This window comes from Siphateles boraxobius, unplaced genomic scaffold (assembly GCF_051911475.1).
Source record: "Siphateles boraxobius isolate OS27281-9 unplaced genomic scaffold, OSU_SipBor_1 55, whole genome shotgun sequence".
NCBI classification, from domain to species: domain Eukaryota; kingdom Metazoa; phylum Chordata; class Actinopteri; order Cypriniformes; family Leuciscidae; genus Siphateles; species Siphateles boraxobius.
The window spans coordinates 8,615,076-8,635,404 of record NW_027509181.1 but is presented as its reverse complement, the minus strand read 5'-3'; the positions used below and the strand labels follow the sequence as shown (position 1 = coordinate 8,635,404).

Sequence of the window (20,329 nt, the reverse complement as noted above, 5' to 3'; positions counted from 1 at the left end):
TGAGACATCATTGGCTTTCAAAGGATAAAATACGCTTTATATATCATAACGTTAAGTCATTAGATGAAAAGTGTCCTCTCTGTGACAAATGCTTAGGGCTGTTATTGAACATGATGGCAATTTCCTGTTATGAAGCTTGCGTGTAGTTTGAAATCTTCACTCAACCCTTTCGATTATTGAACGCTGTCAGACTTGTGTTTGTTGGAGGGGAAAATCCCCTGAAGCGAGCTACATGTAGGTTAAACATTAGCTATGGCCTTCTCACTCAACAGTACATGCTACTGAATCAAAAGATGACAGCAGGCGGACAACACAAAAAGCAAATAAAGAGTCTACAGCCTTCAGATAGACAGGAATCAGGAAATAACAGCTGGGGACTGCAGCCATGAATGCCCTCCATTCAGAATTGATGAATTCCAGCTCATTTAGATTATAGTTATGCTAAGGAGTTAAGGTGAATGCTCTTCAAAACACCTAATTTTGTGTTTTACAGAGAAAAAGAAAGTCTAAAGGGTTTGGAAAAACTTGAAAATTTGTTATTTCTGTAATTTCTTATGTGGTCTGTTAACCGGGTCCAGCAGTCTAAATGTTGTGAACCTGTTATGTTAACTAATTCTAAACTACATTAATAAAAAAATAGTACTGATTACAATAAAACTTACAGCATGCTTCCTACATATATACTAGTATGACCTAAACTTGTGGGATTTGAGCCTACAACATTTCACACAAACAAATAAATAAACAAATATTCGTACAAGTTTAATTTATGAATGTCTGACAAATATGCATTACATTACGTTTATTAGTTTGTTTATATTAAAACTGCGTAATCCAAGTGGATGGAAATTTGCAATTTAAACACATAAATCTTAAATTTAAGTCGACCTACAACTTTCCATCGTGTACGTTTTGCTGAAAACAGTAACAGATGAAGTGTAATTTTAATAATAATGTAAAAAGCTGTTTAGATGACAAGTAACTCGAGAGTCCGTTACCTGGCTGTGCGGGCTCCAACACTGAATCCCACGTATCCCTCTTGCGGGAGAGAGTCGTCTCCGAGCTCGCGCAGGTCTTGTGGTCCGAGGTACTTGTCCGTTTCTCCTGTCATCGCATCCTCACCTATCAGCAAAAAGAAAGAATTACTACACCCTTCCGAGGAAAAAAGAACATTTTCAGCAACACTGACCCTTTAAAGTCAACATGAATGGCATTCAAAACGCATTTTACAATTTTTCTTTGGAAATAATGTGAACTGATGATTCATAGGAAATAAGAGCAGGATCAAAGTGAATAGGGAAAGTTTTGAATTCATGTTGGCGTTAAGAATGAATGGCTGGATCAAATCAAAACGCCCCCCACAATCCCACAACAATCACTGGCACACTTCCCAAACTCTTTCATGGCTGAAGATTCATGCGATCTTTGCTTAGATTTTATTATTAGAAGTACAGAAATGTAAGCAAGGCACTTAGAGAACATCAATACCATATGTTCCAACTAGCTCATGGTTGCCATAAATCGGTTTTTAATATGCATCTATTACAAGATAGATTAAAACAGGCCATACAGTAAATCCTAAGGATATGCAGTTAATGGACACTACAGCAGAGCAGCAGTGAAGTGAGTCACAGAAAAAGCTACAGATAATGCACATAAGAGAGAGGAAGACTACAGTCACACTGCAGGATCAAGAACCCAATTAAGATTTACAGATTTTTGGGAATGATGTTCACATGATATACATGTGGCTAACATGTGACACTAATGTATTCAGTATTACAATCCTTTTACTACTACTACTAGTAATACTAATATATATATATATATATATATATAGTACATCATATATTCATATTCATACATGATATATTCATAATTTATAATACAAATAATTTTTCAAAAGATTTTTATTTATTTAACTTATTTAACAAATAATATTTTAAGTTTCTGTATAACATGTATGATGCAACTAATACATTATTTCTATAGCTTTTAACAAGACAATTCCAAAACAATATGCAAATAAATGTATAAAAGATGAGCAATCATAATTCAGTATACAAACAGATCATGACTATAGTTCATCCATTTTGTATACTGAACATAGCAAAACTGGCAAAATGTTTAAATCTATATTTCTTTTAAAAATATATACCGTTTAAAAAAGAAAGATAAAAAAACAGTATACACTGTAAAAAGTTGTAACCTGCAATTGTTATCAAGCTATTTCTACCTTATTTCACGGATAAAAATTGTTTTGTTGGCATAAATGAATATACAGTGTATAGGTTGGTTCAGTGATAAAATCCAGTTCATTTAGATTGGATCATTTTTAGGTTCCTTTTTTCTCCAGTGTACTCAATAGCCAAAATGATTAACAAAACAAAAAAAGTTTGAATGTCTGTTTGTTTGGGCCAAATTAAATGCTTAAAAGTTACAGATTACAGATTTAGTACAAACCCTAAACAGAATGTATGACCAGATTTTAATCAGATTTATTTCCACTTTTGCAAGTGGCCCAGAATAAACATAATATTTTTTCCGTCATAAAATATATAATCGTCAAAAATCGTAATTGGGCCACGTACAACTACGTTGTAAATGCAGGTTATGAGAGAGATTGTGGCGACAGAACATTCCAACATGGATCCCCCCTCCTCCTCTCCCCGTCTGCTAATAACCCTGGCAACCAGCTCCCCCCAAAATCAGCCCCAACTGCAACTTTCACTCTCTTTAACACACACACACACACACACACACACACACACACACACACACACACACACACACACACACACACACACACACACACACACACACACACACACACACACACACACACACACACACACACACACACACACACACACACACACACACACACACACACATTTACACAATTTAATTGTGAAATGTCCTAAAAAGAACCCATGCCTGTGCAGCCTCTTGCACAATAAAACGGTTCACTAGCAGCCTGAAAACAACGAGTTAACAGGTCAGTAAAAACATTTTTAACAAGTTGTGACTGAAAATAACACAATCTTTAATAATAAATATTACAAACTTAAACTAACCCTTAAAAATCAGGTTTTAGCATGCTTCTGGTGACAGTTTTTTAAGTAAACTCATACATGCACACACAAACATATAATTTCTCACACTTCGACTTTACAACTATCATGTTGTGTGGGTTTGGACATCGTGATCAAATCAGAAATAGCAGTTTGTGAAAAACAAGGTCTCTTACGCTTAATAGCCAAATCCATCCTTCATCTTCACACCAGCTTTTAAAATATTTACAGATCCTCTTTGTCCTTTTTCCCTACCAGAAGCCACTTCCTCAATCCAGTAAACTCCACACAGCACGATTATTTCCACATGTTCACTATAGCCCTGTCCACAGTGTCTGAAGCGATCCAGTTGCTTCTTTCTGAAGGCATGTTCACACACACACACACACACACAATTACACACACCCCTCTGCCGTAGCCTGACTGGACGTTCAAACGGTGAGGGCTGGCGTGAGCCTGATCCGTGTGAGGTCATCACGGGAGCGAGGTAACACTCGAGGCAGTTTCAGAGCGAGTGTGGCAATGGGATCTCGGCATTCCTCATGCCTCAGGAGCCCCCAACTGAGGTGGGACACAATAGATGTGGAAGGGGGCGTATTTCTATGGTAATTTGTGCTGGTGCTGAGGTGCTCTCTGTAATCAGACCCTGTAAAACTGAAGGATCACAAAAGAGCCCTTCTACAGGCAGCAGAACAAATAGTAAAAAAAGGAGGGAGACCAACAAAAAAAACCCCTGCCTGCCACCTGACCACGGCCCCCTGGGACCTGCGTTTTTGAGCTGCTAGAGTTCAATCTCCAGGAACTCAAAATCCTGTTCCATATGGGATTCACGAAACACATTGTGACACCTGTTTATAATCCCAACCGTGTAAACATGTTATTCCAGAATACAATTTACAGATTTCAGATAAATGCAGATCACCTTTGAATGGTATTTTACAACTTATTTGATCTAGTTTTAACTCCTATGTCATAGTGTAATTTTATACTCTTACAGATTGCAAGCAAAAAACCAACAAGCATAACCAGGGTAGTCTGATTCACAAACAAATGATTTTTTAAATGAATCAGTCAAAAAGACTCAAAGATAAATCTGCAATTGAACCGTTAAAGTTGGCATGAAAGGACAGTTGCAAACGGCTTCTCGAACGAGGAAAAATATAGGGCAGGACTTGATTTTTTTCCCATCTGTAATTGTTTGCAATTGGTTGCAGCAATTGTCATTTGCTAATTGCAGTGAAGAACAGGTTGCTGGAGGGGAGAGGTTATTTTTCAGACCTCGAACCAGTAAAACAGTCATCAGAGAAGAGAAGAGATGTCATTGTGAAGGGGAGAGGAAGTTATTTTGATTAAAGACTACGAGGACAAATCAATAAAAAAAAAGATATGTAATAATTTATATTGATAATTGAATTGTTGAGGATTTAGGGTAAACTATTCTCATTACTATCGGCAGTTGATCCATTGAGAACTGATTAGATCATGGAAGCGACCATTCTATACCAGATTGTAGTTTGTTAGAACAATGCAACCATGAAAATGTGTATTAAGAATGTGAATTGGGTCAATTTTGACTGATGAAAGCATGTGATAAATAAATAAATGTAAATGTAAACATTGGCTTTAAATGCAAGTTACCCACAATGTTTGCCTGGGATCTGAGTTATTAGCACTGCACATCACGACCGGTTAAACAGAGCTGAGCTCTTCCACTCTGCCAAAGAGAGCGAGAGAGAATCAAATGGAAAAAGCGAGCAGCGTCAGCAATGTCAAAAGGTTTTATGCCAACCAGACATTTGCATTCAGGTGCCAATTGGTGATGTGAGCAGAATTGATTCATTCATTTTTGTCAGTCCAAGATATTGTAAAAGAGACTTTTTCATACAGGAACTGAATGTCAGAATGATGAAAGTATATTCATATGAAGTGTTAATTTAGGGTACAGAGGTGTAATATGTAAATAAGAAGTCATGCGAGTTATGTCCTGGGAGTATGCAGGAATATAAGTTTACAGAAACTAAACACCATGCTTCAGTCTCTGCAACACACACACACACACACACACACACACACACACACACACACACACACACACACACACACACACACACACACACACACACACACACACACACACACAAAGTGTTATGGGAACTTTACATAGACATAATGATTTTTTACTGTACAAGCTGCATATTCTATTCCCTTACACTAATCCTACCCCTAAACCTACCCATCAGAGAAACCTTTCTGCATTTTTACATTTCTTACATTTAAAAAAAAACATCACTTGTTTTATAAGCTGTTTTCCTCATGGGGACCAAAAAGTGTCCCCACAAGGGAAAGGTTTTTGGATATTGCCATCTTTTATATATATATATATATATACTGTATATATAAAAGCAAGGATAAAAATGCATTCATAACCATCATGTTACAGCAAAATTGTCATTCGTGGCACTGACAGGCAATCTTCTATTCATTCCTTTTAGCTTACACTGAAGCTCTATGGGTTTTGACTGCAAAACAGAAATGGACCGAGCCAAACAAACGTCTGTCCAATTATCTAACAGCCAAGAAGAGAAAACAATTCTGTCCATAGAGGCCGGAATTACTAAGAGAGTATGTGTGAAATTGTAATTATATGTAGAGATGTTAATTGAATAGCAAAACCGAGACTTAATATATGCAAGCCAATGGAGATTTGCATATTGAGGAATTTCATATTCATAAAGAGTAGCCTAGCAACTAGTACAAAGCCATATTCAACAGCCATGGAGTGAAAAGAGTCTATAACACAAAAAAGACTTAAGAAGAAGATCTGGTTAGTTGGAAAATGTGAAAAAAGAAAAAGGCAGGTGCTACAAGAACAAACCACACAAAATAAAGAGATACCTTCTTCAACATCTGAAATATAGTCCTCATTGAGCATTTCAGGCACATTGGCTCTACGGACTGTGTAATTTAAATAAAAAATGTTAGAAATAATATGTAAATGGCCAAAAATAAGTTTTACATGAAAACAGACCACTATCACATGACAACTTTTCTTTTTACCTTCATCATCTGACATGTCCAAAACCTCGTTCATTGTTTCTGGAACATTCATTTTATGTTTCTCCGTCACTGTCTGCAAACAAAAAAGGAGAAGAAAAAAACAACATAAAAAGATGCAATTGTGGAAGTGGCTTAATTTTTGCTCTGTGTCAAATATACTTAAAGCATGTATTTTATTACTGCCATTATTTTATTATAAGTGAAAATATCATATTTTCTTAGCGATAGATGCTATTTACTCTAAGTGAAAACAGCAGCATTTTCTTTGCAATAAGTGTAAAAAGTGATTAGATGCTATTTATACTTTTATATAGTGGCAGATACTATTTGCACCTCAGTCTTGTTGTACATTAAACGGTATGCAATAATAACATATTGTAAATGATTATATTTATTAAAATTATTAAATAGATGCCACCTTATTGGGACAAAAAGCCCTCCCTACACCAACCCCTAACCCTGACCGATAAACACTTTTATTATTAAACATACGTTAGACACTCTATTTCCACTTTTCGAATTTTTCTTCATTTTTATTGAAAATAAATGCCTTTCCGATCTAAAATGTCATTAGAAAAGGGAGTAGAGCGAGTTTGACAAAAGGCGGATTAGAACTCGGGACAAAACTTTCTGCCACGCACCTTACCCCTACACTATTGCTTCTGTTGACAATTCAATGTCTTCCGTAATTTTGTCTGGGCCAACCAGACGTCAGTGGGCGGAAACCAGACGGGCTATTAACTCTTAGAGTAAATTGACACTCCATTTATTATTTGTATATATGTAGTATTCTTTTTTTGTCTGTGACACTATCACAACAGACCTGCAACCCACTTTTATTCTGAGATCCACCAGTTGAAAACCTCTGCACTAAAGCACTGTTACACCCGGTGTACAGTATTCTGCAGAATAGCTGTATTTATATATTTAAAATATGTTATGACACAAAGTCCCTCACCACAGTAGTGTGCGTCTCCTCTGTCACAACTTTCAGCGTGTCGACCACAGAGATGTAGCCCAGGCGCCTGGCAATAGCTAAGGCCGTGTTTCCATTCTGTAGGTTCAAGAAAAAGGCAAAATCAATGCAGAGTTTTTGCAAATAAACTAGAACATTACATTTTCTTAAGTAAAAAAGTCTGAAAACTTAATTTAAATATTCCCTGAAAAGTCCAGGACTTTCATGACTGCTGCCAGCCTGCCCCTTAAATGTAAGTCTTTGGGATTTTCCCTTCTCATTTCACAGTGCACCAGGCAAAAATCAGTCTGATTGCTTAGAAAAATATCAGCAAACTTCTCCGTATATATATTTTTTAGGCATCTAGTTTTGAAGAGGTGCATGAATTCGGACTTTTGTGACACTCACCACTGTCAGCTCATTAGGAGAGGCTCCGTGCTGCAGCAGAAGGTTAATGATGTGTGTGTGACCCTGCTGAGCAGCCTGATGAAGAGGTGTGTATCCATTCTGAACATGGGAGGATTTGAGAGAAAAACTGAGAGATTAAAACTTTTCCACCAGTAATAAAAAAAAACAGTTCAGTAACAAGAGTAACAGATAAAGAAATGCAGTTACTCTGCCTCACACACTGCTTTCTCTGAACATTATTTCAATAACCTTAGTTTTGGCGTTGACTTCAGCCTGGTTCTTCAGGAGGAAGTGGACCATCTTCACATTGCCATAGTGACAGGCGACGTGCAAGGGTGTGTATGCCATCTGAACCAGAACACAGAGACACACATTACTCAGACTTCTGTTTCCAGTCAAGCACATGAATTTTTTCATGATGTATTCAAAGAATGCTCTTACATGTCTAAAAACACACAGTCAACTTATTTTTTTAGAGGTATAGGGCCCTATTTAATGATCTAAGCGCATGGTCTAAAGCGCACGTTCAAGTGCAAGTCTGAATCCACTTTTGCCGATGGGAAAAAAGGGTTGTCCCTATTCTCTTAATGAGTAATGGGTGTTTTGGACGTAGAGTGCAATAAACCAATCAGAGTCTCATCTCCCATTCCCTTTAAAAGCCAGTTGCGTTTGCGCCATGGCGGATTCGCTATTTACATAGCGGAATTCGCGCTCGTGCAAGCAGACCATCTACGACAGTGGTTTTCAAACTTTTTCAAGAGGGACCCTTTTTTTTGACACGACCCATAGGCTTGTGCGCAGAAAAAAATCAGCTGAGCACTTTTTTTAACCACTTTTGATGATGCACGTGCACTTGCTGATCCTTTACGCGATTGCAACGCAAAGTCGATTATGAACTAATTTGATCAAGCTATAGGCCTACATACAGGAATTTTAACCAATTAATAGCCTATCGTTTGCTGCATGCTTAAAAAATACACAAAACATATTCCACAACAAACTCTTTAAATGTAATATACAGAACAGAACAAGAATTTAAAAAATAAAATAACTATAAACAAGGCAAAACGAAATAATTTAAAGCGAAAGTAAAAGTAAGGGGCATTATGCTCACGTAACTCTCATTAGAATCAAAATGTTTCAACATTCGCGAATCGCGATGTTTTTGATGGTAAACTATTCTTTATTATAGGCTTTATACAGTGCTTGACGTCACTTCAATGAAGTGGGAAAAGAAAGGTGCCGGTACTCTCTTGCATTGGCAAATCATGACATTTGAGATTTCTACAGTGAAAAACAAAACTCATAACAAAACTTATTGTTATTTATTAACAACATAAATGTATTAAAACAAGTCGTGCGTGTGTGCACGTGCGTGCGAAAACGGAACTCCTCCAAGTCTGCAAGTCCAAAAATACATTTAGATTACTACATTTTAATTAAATCCATTTATGGTGAGATTATTATATTTTCATGTCAATCTGTGTTTTGACCACTAACCATGAGCTGTCACTTTAATTCAGCGCTTGCAGCACAGCAAAAATAGACTCGGAACGATCACTGCACTGCTGTAGGCCTATACGCACAGCACCAGGAGCGCATTGACGGACCGCATGAGCGTGCAGTGTGAAAGCTCGAACCTGTTAACATGAAGGCGGAAAAAATACGGACTGCATCCGCACTGCAAACGAAGTATATCAACGGGCGTGACACTGGCGCTTTTTCTGTCAGTGGTCGAGTACCGGCTACATGCGAGAAGTAGCGGTACGCAAGAAAAAGTGCAGGTACGCTTAAGAGTAAAATGTAGAAGTGCCGGGACCGGTGAGTACCGCCCCACTTCGAGCACTTGCTTTGTAGCAACTTCACTCACGTTGCAATATCGACAGGAAAAAATCATCCTTTTCACATGTGCATCACAGTTGAGCGGTGCTTAGGCTGAATGGTACAAAATTCTAGCCAACTACTGCTATTTAAACAGAGCAGTGTGATTTTTATATTAGGTAGTCCATTAAATTTTATTATTTTAAAACACAACATTGTTCTTTTGTCAAAATTTAAACTCTTGTCAAACTTAACCTAGAACTGTCACCCAACCAAAATCACACACAGTTTAAAAGCAAACATATTTATAATTCAAATGAGAATAAAGTTAGTGTTAATTACAATTTTAAGGAAAACAAATATATTGATCTGAAATGTGTGTGTTGCTGCCAATGGAGCGAACGAGAGTGTGTTGCGGAAGGAACGACAAGTATTTGTGTGTTGCTGCCGATGGAACGAACGTGTGCAATATATTAATGAGAAGGGTGGGCCTGCTTATTCTGCATAATCTGGTCCCAAGCCGGTTCGCAGAATGAGAGGGCAACATGCATGTCAGGAGAAGCATTCAGTTTGTTTCGTTGTTTCGTCTTCATTTTGGTCAGGTGACATGGATTATTTATTTTGCATGAATTTGAATGTTTTTCAGTGTACTTCTAATCAAAGCTATTAATATTATTAGAATTTTTTTTTTTTAAATCACTGGCGACCCATTTTTTAATTCTCACGACCCACCCAAGGGTCGCGACCCAGGGTTTGAAAACCACTGATCTACGGGACAAGCCGGATTCCACCATATCTTTATGTACACAATAATAATCTTTTACATTGTAATACTTTTATTTTTAATATTTGGCATATTTGCGTGCTGCTGCGCATCCCTGTGTGTGTAATAAGCAGTGTATGCGCATTGTGGATGCGCCTATAGGCTCATATCCCTTTAAATAACAAAAAAAATACACTGTTTTTAAAATCAAAATTTTAGTTGCCTCAAAATAGCATCGCGCCAACAATGCGCCCAAACACACCTCGTTTTCAGACCAGCAGCCCATGGGAGCACAGATGGGCGCAAATGCATTTGCATTTTAAACATTGTGGCGCAGGACGTGAAAATGATAACTGCGTCGGGCTGAAACTAGCAAAAAACACTTGCAAGGTGGCATGGCGCCGCTTTGCACCAGGTGTATAATAGGGCCCATAGAGATTATTATTAATTCTTGGGATAGGTTTTAAAACTTTGATCACATTAAGGTATACAGTCGTATCCAGTTCAATCCAATTGGATGTTCTATAAAGCTTGTCTGAATCAGCAACAATAACTAGGAGGGTGGAGTAATAATAGTAATAATAAGCACTTGTTCTTTATCATTGCTCTGCATCATTTCCTATGCTGAGGGTGTGTGTTTTCTGTTAGTCATTGGCTGTTGAGTATTGATCTGTGTGCTGCTGTGTGTCTCACACTCTCTCAACATCTGAGAGCCGCACTGAACGACCTTGAGCTGGGGCCGTTCGATGTTTATACACGAGTGACCAATGACGGGACTGGCCAGACATAGTGTGTGGATGTATGTGTCACATATCTACCTATCTGTCTGTCCCCACAAGGACAGTCCGATCCCCACAAGGTAAATGTATTAATAAACATACAAAATTATGCTAATTGGAAAATGTAAAAATGCTAAAAGGTTTCTGTGAGTGGTAGGTTTAGGGGATAGAAAATACAGTTTGTACAGTATAAAAATCCATTTGTATGTATATTGAGAGTTCCCTAACGTGTGTGTGGTTCAAGTATTCCCTACATTGTGGGGTTAAAATATACCAGAAATCTTTGATCTTGTGGGGACATTTTTGGTCTTCTTGAGGAAAACAGCGTACGAATCACATTAAATGGTGTTTTTTGAAAATGTAAAAATGCAGAATATTTTCTATGGGGGTTATGGTTAGGGCATAGAATATACAGTTTTTGTGAAGTACAAATATTATTGTCTCGATGGAAAGTCCCCATGAAACATGGAAACCCAACATGTGTGTTTGGGTGTGTGTCCAATACCTTAGTCTCTGGGTCCACTGTGGCACCATGATTAACCAGCACTTCTGAAACATTGACCTTGTCCTCTTGAGCCGCCAGATGAAGAGGGGTCAGTCCACTCTGACATAAATATTCATCAACCAATTTAGTGACATAACTGCACAGATATGACACATCATGCAGAAATTAATCATCCATCAGTGTAGGTCATACTAACTGAGCTGATAATAAAAGTATATAAGGTCAATTTGGATTTGATGTTGTCTTTATTAGTATAATGAGGTCATATGGATCTTTTCCTGTTACAAACTTCACTCACCCAAAACCAAATTGGAAGATAAAAAAAAAATATATATATAATACTGTTGAATATCATCTTTGTGGAATAGCGTCATAAATTAACTGAGCTGACTTTTCACCTTGTTTCCCAGATTGACGGCGGCTTCACGGGCGAGCAGGAGCGTGACCATGTCAACGTTGCCCTCCTGGGCTGCCAGGTGGAGAGGACTGATGCCCTGGCGCGTCGCAGCATTGGTATCAGCTCCGTACTCAAGCAGCGTGGTCGCTATCTCCATCTGGTTTTTCTTGGCAGCTATGTGCAGAGGAGTATAGCCGTTCTGGGAGGGAAAGCAAGTGAAGGAGATCATAATAAAAGGATTTCTATGAGCATCCAGACAAAAATCTAAATAACAATGATAACAAGCGGGAGCTTGTCCTAGATCACCATTTACTCTCAATACCCCTTGATCTTTTCAATAGTGTAAACAGTATGGAGGATTGGTATTAGGCACTGAAAGTACAAATAATAATAATAATACCATGTTATAGTAACTCTGTCTAAAAACAGAGACTCTACAAACGGCAATTAAATCCATACTGTTACGAAGCATCAGACTCAAGGGGATCCATTTGCAGCTTTTATTAGAGTAGTCAAACAGGCAGGAATCAACAACAGCAAACAGGGCAATAGAGACAAGGCAGAGACAAACCAGATAACAGGCAATGGTTGGGGCAGGTCGGCGAGAAGCAAGGTCCAGTAAACATTCCAAGTCGGGGCGGGCAGAGAACAATCGGAAACGGGGATACACAGTCCAAGGTCAAGGTACTAATCAATCCAAGGGAATCAAACGCTCAGAAATGACAGCCAGGCAAATCAGGACTTTGCCCTGGTGTGGTGCATGGAAGTGGTTTAAATGTGTGTGTGTGAATGAGATGCAGGTGTGTGTGTAATCAGCACAGTGCAGGTGTATGGTGTAATCAGTCCAAGGAGATGCATGATGGGAAATGTAGTCCGTGATCACCCAGGGAGTGCGTGGCTAATCGTGACAGAGCCCCCCTTTAAGAACGGCTTCCAGACGCTCAAAAAAAAATAAATTCAGGAGGGGGATGAAGCGAAGGTGTTCTTGGGGGAGGGATGGAGGGCCAGGTCTGTACAGGGGGACGGGACCAGGGCATTGCAATGGCGGACCTGGGTTGTGGAACGTGGGCGGACCTGGACCATGAAGGGTGGGCGGACCAGGGTGTGCAGGCGGCCAGGGTGGAGCAGGCTGTGCAGACGGCCAGGACGGAGCAGGCTGTGCAGATGGCCAGAGCGGAGCATACAGTTCAGGGGACCAAGGTGTATCAGACAGTTCAGGTGGCCAAGGTGGACCATGCAGTTCAGGTGGCCAGGGTGGATCAGACAGTTCAGGGGACCAAGGTGGATCAGACAGTTCAGGGGACCAAGGTGGATCAGACAGTTCAAGTGGCCAAGGTGGACCAGACAGTTCAGGTGGCCAGAGTGGATCAGACAGTTCAGGGGACCAAGGTGGACCAGACAGTTCAGGTGGCCAGGGTGGATCAGACAGTTCAGGGGACCAAGGTGGACCAGACAGTTCAGGGGACCAAGGTGGACCAGACAGTTCAGGTGGCAAGGGTGGATCAGACAGTTCAGGGGACCAAGGTGGACCAGACAGTTTAGGTGGCCAGGGTGGATCAGACAGTTCAGGGGACCAAGGTGGACCAGACTGTTCAGGGGACCAAGGTGGATCACACATTACAGGGGACCAAGGTGAACCAGACAGTTCAAGTGGCCAAGGTGGACCAGACAGTTCAGGTGGCCAAGGTTTATTAGACAGTTCAGGTGGCCAAGGTGGACCAGGCAGTTCAGGCGACCATGGCGGCACAGCCTCCATAGTCCCATCAGGAGACCTACTGCCTCCCCCCCAAAAAAAATGTTCTATGGGGCAGCTATGGGGTTATGGGCCGGAACAGACCCTGGCTCAGGAACAGACACCGGGATGGGCATCTTGTCCGGAGACACTGGCTCGGCGGCGGCCATCTTGTCCTGAGACACTGGCTCGGCTGATGTGAACAGTCTCTGGCTCGGCAGACGTGATGTGAACAGTCTCTGGCTCGGTAGACAGGACGTGAACTGTCTTTGGCTCGGCAGACGTGACGTGAACAGTCTCAGGCTCGGCAGACGTGACGTGAACAGTCTATGGCTCGGCAGACGTGACGTGAACAGTCTCTTGTGCGGCAGGCACGACGTGAACAGTTTCTTGTTCGGTAGGCACGACGTGAACAGTCTTTTGTGCAGCAAGCACGACGTGAACAGTCTCTTGTGCGGCAGGCACCATGTGAACAGTCTCTGGTTCGGTGGCCATGACGTGATGTGTAGGCTCGGCAGGACTGTTGTGAAGCTCTGGCTCGGCAGGAGGGGATACTGTGGGTTCACGGAGCTCCTCCTCTACCACGGCCACAGTTAACGATGAGCCGCTCAACAAAAGGGCCAGGTCAATATAGTGCTCTAAAGACCAGTGAGGATCATGCAAGGGCATGAATGAACTGAGCTGTACAAATAGTCCCCCCCGAAAAAAGATCATAAGACATTCTGTGCTCATTGAGGTGAGATGTGCCAGTTCAATAAACTCTTTGACATACTTCTCAATCGGCAAATTTTCCTGACGGAGACGCAGGATTTCTACTGCTGTATCCATGGTTGGCATCGCTGCTGGATATTGGTGTGATGAAGTCTTCTGTTATGAAGCATCAGACTCAAGGGGATCCATTTGCAGCTTTTATTAGAGTAGTCAAACAGGCAGGAATCAACAACAGCAAACAGGGCAATGGAGACAAGGCAGAGACAAACCAGATAACAGGCAATGGTCGGGGCAGGTCGGCGAGAAGCAAGGTCCAGTAAACAAGTCGGGGCGGGCAGAGAACAATCGGAAACGGGGATACACAGTCCAAGGTCAAGGTACTAATCAATCCACGGGAAACAAACGCTCAGAAATGACAGCCAGCCAAATCAGGACTTCACCCTGGTGTGGTGTGTGTGGAAGTGGTTTATATGTGTGTGTGTGAATGAGATGCAGGTGTGTGTGTAATCAGCGCAGTGCAGGTGAATGGTGTAATCAGTCCAGGGAGATGCATGATGGGAAATGTAGTCCGTGATCACCCAGGTAGTGCGTGGCTAATCATGACACACACTCTATTTTCTCAACATTGTTACTTTAATGATTGCTAGTTAAATTTGGAAAATGTTAAACTCACATCAGACGTATTTTTCCACAGAAAACCAAATTGTATCTTCAGCACTGCTTTCTGAGAACTGTCTACTCTGAAATGTGCTATACAATTAAATTTGACTTAACTTGACTTGAAAGGTAAACCATTTAATTGTAAAACAATGATGTGCTGGACCTACTTTATACATTTCTCATGTTGCCTTGTGGCACAGCACAAGAACTGGGTGATATTTCGATTAATACATTCACAAAAAATATGCAATATTAAATGAAGTAACATCTATTCACTTAATGTTAATGGAAATCCCTGTGAGGCATTTTTCTATATTATAAAATGAAAATAAAAATATATAAGTACAGAATAACTACAAACTAAGTATAAAAGTGCTGAGGAAAACATTTTTAACCCGATTTTACTGTATTTTACCGTATTTTGTGCTCGACCAGCCCTACAGCACTAAGCCACATGTTGCCAAACCACTATAACCACACTAAAACCATAGATTTATGACATTTCCAAAACAAGAACATGTTGACAGCAGCGCTTTGCTTCTAACCTCACAGATTAAGAGTGGAACGATAGCTGAAAGGTGGAGAAAAGCAGTCTGAAGCTAGTCGAACTGAGCATAAGAAAAAAAGATCTTGTTTCTCAACAGCTAGCGAATACTGAAGTGTTAGCCAGTGAGGTCAAAGGAGAGCGGTCCTATCCAAAACTGTGAGTCAGTTAGTGTTCTCCACATGCCAGGTCTGGCTGCTGTTCATTGAGAAGGAACAAAGGCAGTATCTGGGTCACTGTATTTGTTTAGGGGTTTACACTGAACCGTTTCAGGGTGGACAAAACAACACAAACAGTTTAAAACCATGAAAACATGGACTCTCTATTCAAGCTCAAACAAAAAAAAAACTGTGGAAAAAAACGACTGTTACAAATAAAGATGGGATTGTGAATTAAGACTATAAGAGAACTGGTTCATTAAACTTTCAGATCTCTAAGCTCCGTTCCAAAAGCGGCATATGTAGACAATATTGTATGACATCATAGGCTCATTCCCGACATGATTTTCGTTAAAATAAAATCATTATTCTGCTTCTACAGAAAATTCTGATGAAGCTGAATCACATATACAAATCCAACTCATATAATTCACTCAATACTGACAAATGTATATGACAATTTACCCAATATTTATGCTATTTTTATACTCTTACGAGTGTCACGTCATTAGCTTAGCAACATGCTAGCATCAGTCCCTATAGAGTGCTCACCCACTTTTTTAATGGGCGTTTGTTCTGGAAGAATTTTTTCCATTAATTTCTCCCATATGGATTTTTTTTAAAGTCTTCATTAAAGTGTTATAAGCCATGAACGAAGCTAGATTATTTTAAAAGCGTAGGAAGACAGATTGCATCATGGGAGTGAGCAGAGCTAAAGAACTCTTTTGGCACATTTTACTTGCCTCTGATTGGTGGAATCACATTATAGGTAATGTAGTTTTTCACCACAAATGTAGTTTTTCACCACGGCAGTTTAACACAATTATTTAAAAAATAATGTGAACTTATGGCTTCAACAAACACCATCCATACCATCCATTAAAAACCTCACATTAGAGCTGTCTTTAATGGTTCATAAGTTATAGTTAAAAATCAATTTCTCTATGTAGAAAACAAATTGAAGGAAATTGAGTGACAAGGACTTGTTGCGTCTATGTTGATAGTCCAAATCAGTCACTTGCGAGGTTTCATTCTCGCCTAGTTGCCTATATAGGCTGTAGACAGCAAGTCAGCTGGTTTTAGAACAGAGTCTACATTTTCATAGATGAATCCAGGCCTCGGTTTGCCATCAATGGTTTCGACGCAACCAGCTGGAACTTTATCAAAATTATTTTACGCTTGATGTATACAGTACATGATGCTTTAAGTTTGCAGTAATTTACTGCACAGTTCACAGAAGGGACCAGAAGACCATAGAGAAATCATATGACAAACCCTATAAGCACTTTTTTTCAGGGGGTGAGCAGAAACAGGACTGCTAATTATTAAAGGCATAATACACATTAATTAAAGAAATAATTCAAGTTCTGTCATCATTCATCCATCTTCTATCATTCCAAACCTGCATGACTTTATTCTGTGGAACACAAAACAAGATGTTCTGAAGAATGGTCACGCTGCTCTTTTCCATAGAATGAAAACATTTGGGAACCAATGACTTTCAACCTCCACAAAGACTTCGTGTTTTGTGAAGAAATAAAGTCATACTGGTTTTCTGATCCTGATTTGAGGATGAATAAAAGATGAGAGAACTTTAATTTTTTGGTGAACTATCCCTGAGCAATCTATCAAAACAACATCAACCACAGAAGTACACAGTTTTCAAGAACTTCTTCTTTTCAAAGAAATAAAAAGCTTACCATCCTCTGAGGTTACAGTGGGTAGACTAGAAGTGAAATGGCAAAAATTGATCAAGAATGTAGGGTGGAGGTGGTTTTGTGTGAGCATGTGTGCAGCCGTTTGGTTTGCGGCCATATTTCTTCATCACTTGTGTGTGTGTTTGTGTGTGCGCATGTGGTTGCGTTTGGATGAGATTTGCATCTGCTAGCTGAGATATTGTGATCAGTACACAGATGCGGTAAGGGTTTCCTGATACCTTTGCTGCTGCATGTGGGGACGCTCCTTGGTCCAACAAGAGGAGGGCCACTTTCTGGTTATCGTAGTGTGCAGCAACATGCAGTGGTGTTAGTCCACTCTAAAAACACACACACATAGATAGACAGCTATTATTGGCTGTGAGCTCAAAGTTGGGGTGTGTGAAACAGCTGCCGTTATAAATCAATCAGCTTTAAGCTTTAGAGAGTAAATTTAGCCAGTGCACATTAGCGAATTAAATCTCTGACATGTCTGGAAACTCATAGTATGTATCCTGATAGCATACAAACGCCTCTCCAATGTGTGTTTTCATCTGGAAGTGGTCGTTTTAAAACATTCACAAGCCATCAGAAGCAGAATTATGATACAGAATAAAAGTGAATATGACACTTCCAGATGATCTCTACAAAGCAAGCATGCTTACTGGGTTATAGAACTGTATAACATTTTACATTACAGTGACTTTTTTTAATGATAATTGAGTTTTGTATTTATAAGCAACTACTCAAAATATTAACATTAAGAACATGGTGTTTATATGCATTAAAGATTTAAATTCATCTAGCTGGTTTTGATTTTGTGAGGTTTTAATGGTGCGGTCACCATTGATTTTGTGTTTCATTCACTTCCATTTATACACATGCAAATGCATGAGAGTTGGAATGAGAGTTTACTTTAAGTGTGACGCAAAAACGATATGATAATTAACATACATTTATGAGTGTACATCTGTCTATTTGTCTTAGAAGCACAAATATTATGTCATATGCCAGCATATGTTAGCATGTTACTTCTTTGAATTATATATAATTGTTTGTTTGCCGAGTTGGAAAACAGATGTAATCATTTTTAGACATTACACAAAGAAAGAATTCACATGTGCCCCGTATTCATGTCTCTCACCCAAAATCCCTCCTTTCAACAGATGCTTAGAAAGGAAAACCAATGCTTCATTTCTTACCGTGGTCATGTTAACACACCAGAAACCGAAGGATGGCCGTGATGACATAACTTCATAACATAAATCCTGTACATCAGGGATGGGCATCTTTGGTCCAACACTGTCCTGCAGAGTTTAGCACCAACCCTAATAAAAATTCACCTGCCTGAAGCTTTCTAGTAATCCTGAAGACATTATTTTTTGTCATTAGGGTTGGAGCTAAACTCTGCAGGACAGTGACCCTCCAGGAGTGAAGTTGCCCATCTCTGTTGTACATTAAAAGTAGTAATCGACAACCTATTTCCATTAGTACAAATAGACACTTTTACCTTTCCAGCTGCGTCAGGCGGCGCTCGCTTCTGTAGCAGTAAGTTAGCAACTTCAATCTTCCCGTATTTGGCTGCAACGTGCAGGGGAGTGAATCCCTTCTGCAAAGAAAAATAATTCATACATATAAATAAAGAAAGAATTATCAACTAGAATTCAGAGACAAGTCATTTAGTGTGGCATGCAAAATTTTTGCAACTTTTAGAAAACTGGTCAGTTTTGGGGTGGGGTTTATGAACTGCAACTGACATTGGGCAATAAACTGATCTGTGTTGCACAAGTTTCCTTTTTTTAAGTAATACTACAGTACTAATACTACAGAGATGAAGTATGTACAGTATATAGTAGAACCTGAACTTTCAGGTGAAAAAATATGCCAAAATCAAACTGAAATGCAGAAAGAATACTGTAATAAATGAATGAAAATCAACCATAAAAAAAAATAAAAAAAAAAATATATATATATATATATATATATATATATATATATATATTTAAAATGTTAAATTTTATATATTTTTAAATTTTACAAAAACAATTTTTGTAAAATTTAAATATATAATAAATATAACATTTTAAATATATATATATATATATATATATATATAGTAATTTCTTACTTTCTTAATTATAAATTACCAGTTTTAAAAATATTTAATATTTCACTCTAATTAACATTATGGAACCAAAACTAAACTAAACTGATTGTTTTGTAACCTTTTTCTCCTTTATAATCAATTATTTAAATTTAGTGTGATAATATTTATTTATTTTATAACCTCAGTCTCAAAGCAATTATAAAACTGGGAAATGTATAAGATTAGTTGATCTGGAGATTGACGTTTTCCCTTGACTCATAGAAGGCCAGCATTCCACATGCCTTACTAAATCAATCATGAACAATAATTAGAGACACAGGACAAACATATCCAATGACAGCTGTGTTATCGGAGGGATACTGCTCTGCTGTGAATGGAGTCGTGGAAAACACCATGAATTCATTCTCCTACATCAGCACATTCTCACACTGTAACACTTGGCAGCTGCACAGTGACGTTTGTCTAGTATTTTATGTCTATCACAATCACACAGCGGGACACTGGGGGAATCTTTTTTTTACTACAGCTAAAACAAAGCTGCTGATAGTCGTTGTGGTCAAAAATACAGGTTGAGTTTTATTGGGTGGAAAAAAACTCAAAACCATCTTTTAACTTTCACTTCTGGAAAACAGACTAAAACAGATTGGCTCATTTTGCATCCGTTGTTTTGTCCAATGACAAAAACTAATCATTTTTAAAAAAATGTTGGTTAAAAGTATCTTTTTTTTCAATGTAATGTCTCCCATCTGTTTACAAAATAAAGGGCTGCCCCACCCAAACTTCCTGTTTCAATAGGAAGTACTGTATATCAACACAGCAATGGCACTTGCCACACCATTTCATGTGGTCTTTGAAACCATGCAATCAAAATTGATTTTTTTTTTGTTATATTGCATCATTTATTATAAATGATTATCCATGCACATATTTTTTTTTGTCTTGTGCAAAATCAAACAACAACTAT

The 20,329-nt window shown here is 39.0% G+C and overlaps 1 protein-coding gene across 50 annotated transcripts in view; it reads right to left on the bottom strand.

Annotated features, from left to right (window-relative positions):
* The window catches only part of ank3b (ankyrin 3b), a 174,867-nt gene that overhangs the window by 38,099 nt on the left and 116,439 nt on the right, over nucleotides 1–20,329 (bottom strand). For 39 of the 50 annotated variants that reach the window (XM_077206084.1, XM_077206085.1, XM_077206039.1 and 36 more), the window contains 10 exons: nucleotides 18,769–18,867; nucleotides 17,501–17,599; nucleotides 11,761–11,958; nucleotides 11,363–11,461; nucleotides 7,744–7,842; nucleotides 7,495–7,593; nucleotides 7,090–7,185; nucleotides 6,132–6,204; nucleotides 5,970–6,029; nucleotides 999–1,122 (listed from right to left, as the gene is read on the bottom strand). In XM_077206084.1, the coding sequence (XP_077062199.1) occupies nucleotides 999–1,122; nucleotides 5,970–6,029; nucleotides 6,132–6,204; nucleotides 7,090–7,185; nucleotides 7,495–7,593; nucleotides 7,744–7,842; nucleotides 11,363–11,461; nucleotides 11,761–11,958; nucleotides 17,501–17,599; nucleotides 18,769–18,867 (1,046 nt within the window). Of the gene's footprint in view, nucleotides 1–998; nucleotides 1,123–3,250; nucleotides 5,115–5,969; nucleotides 6,030–6,131; nucleotides 6,205–7,089; nucleotides 7,186–7,494; nucleotides 7,594–7,743; nucleotides 7,843–11,362; nucleotides 11,462–11,760; nucleotides 11,959–17,500; nucleotides 17,600–18,768; nucleotides 18,868–20,329 lie in introns of those variants that run through there. The other 11 variants (XM_077206065.1, XM_077206066.1, XM_077206073.1 and 8 more) reach the window with 3 other exon arrangements.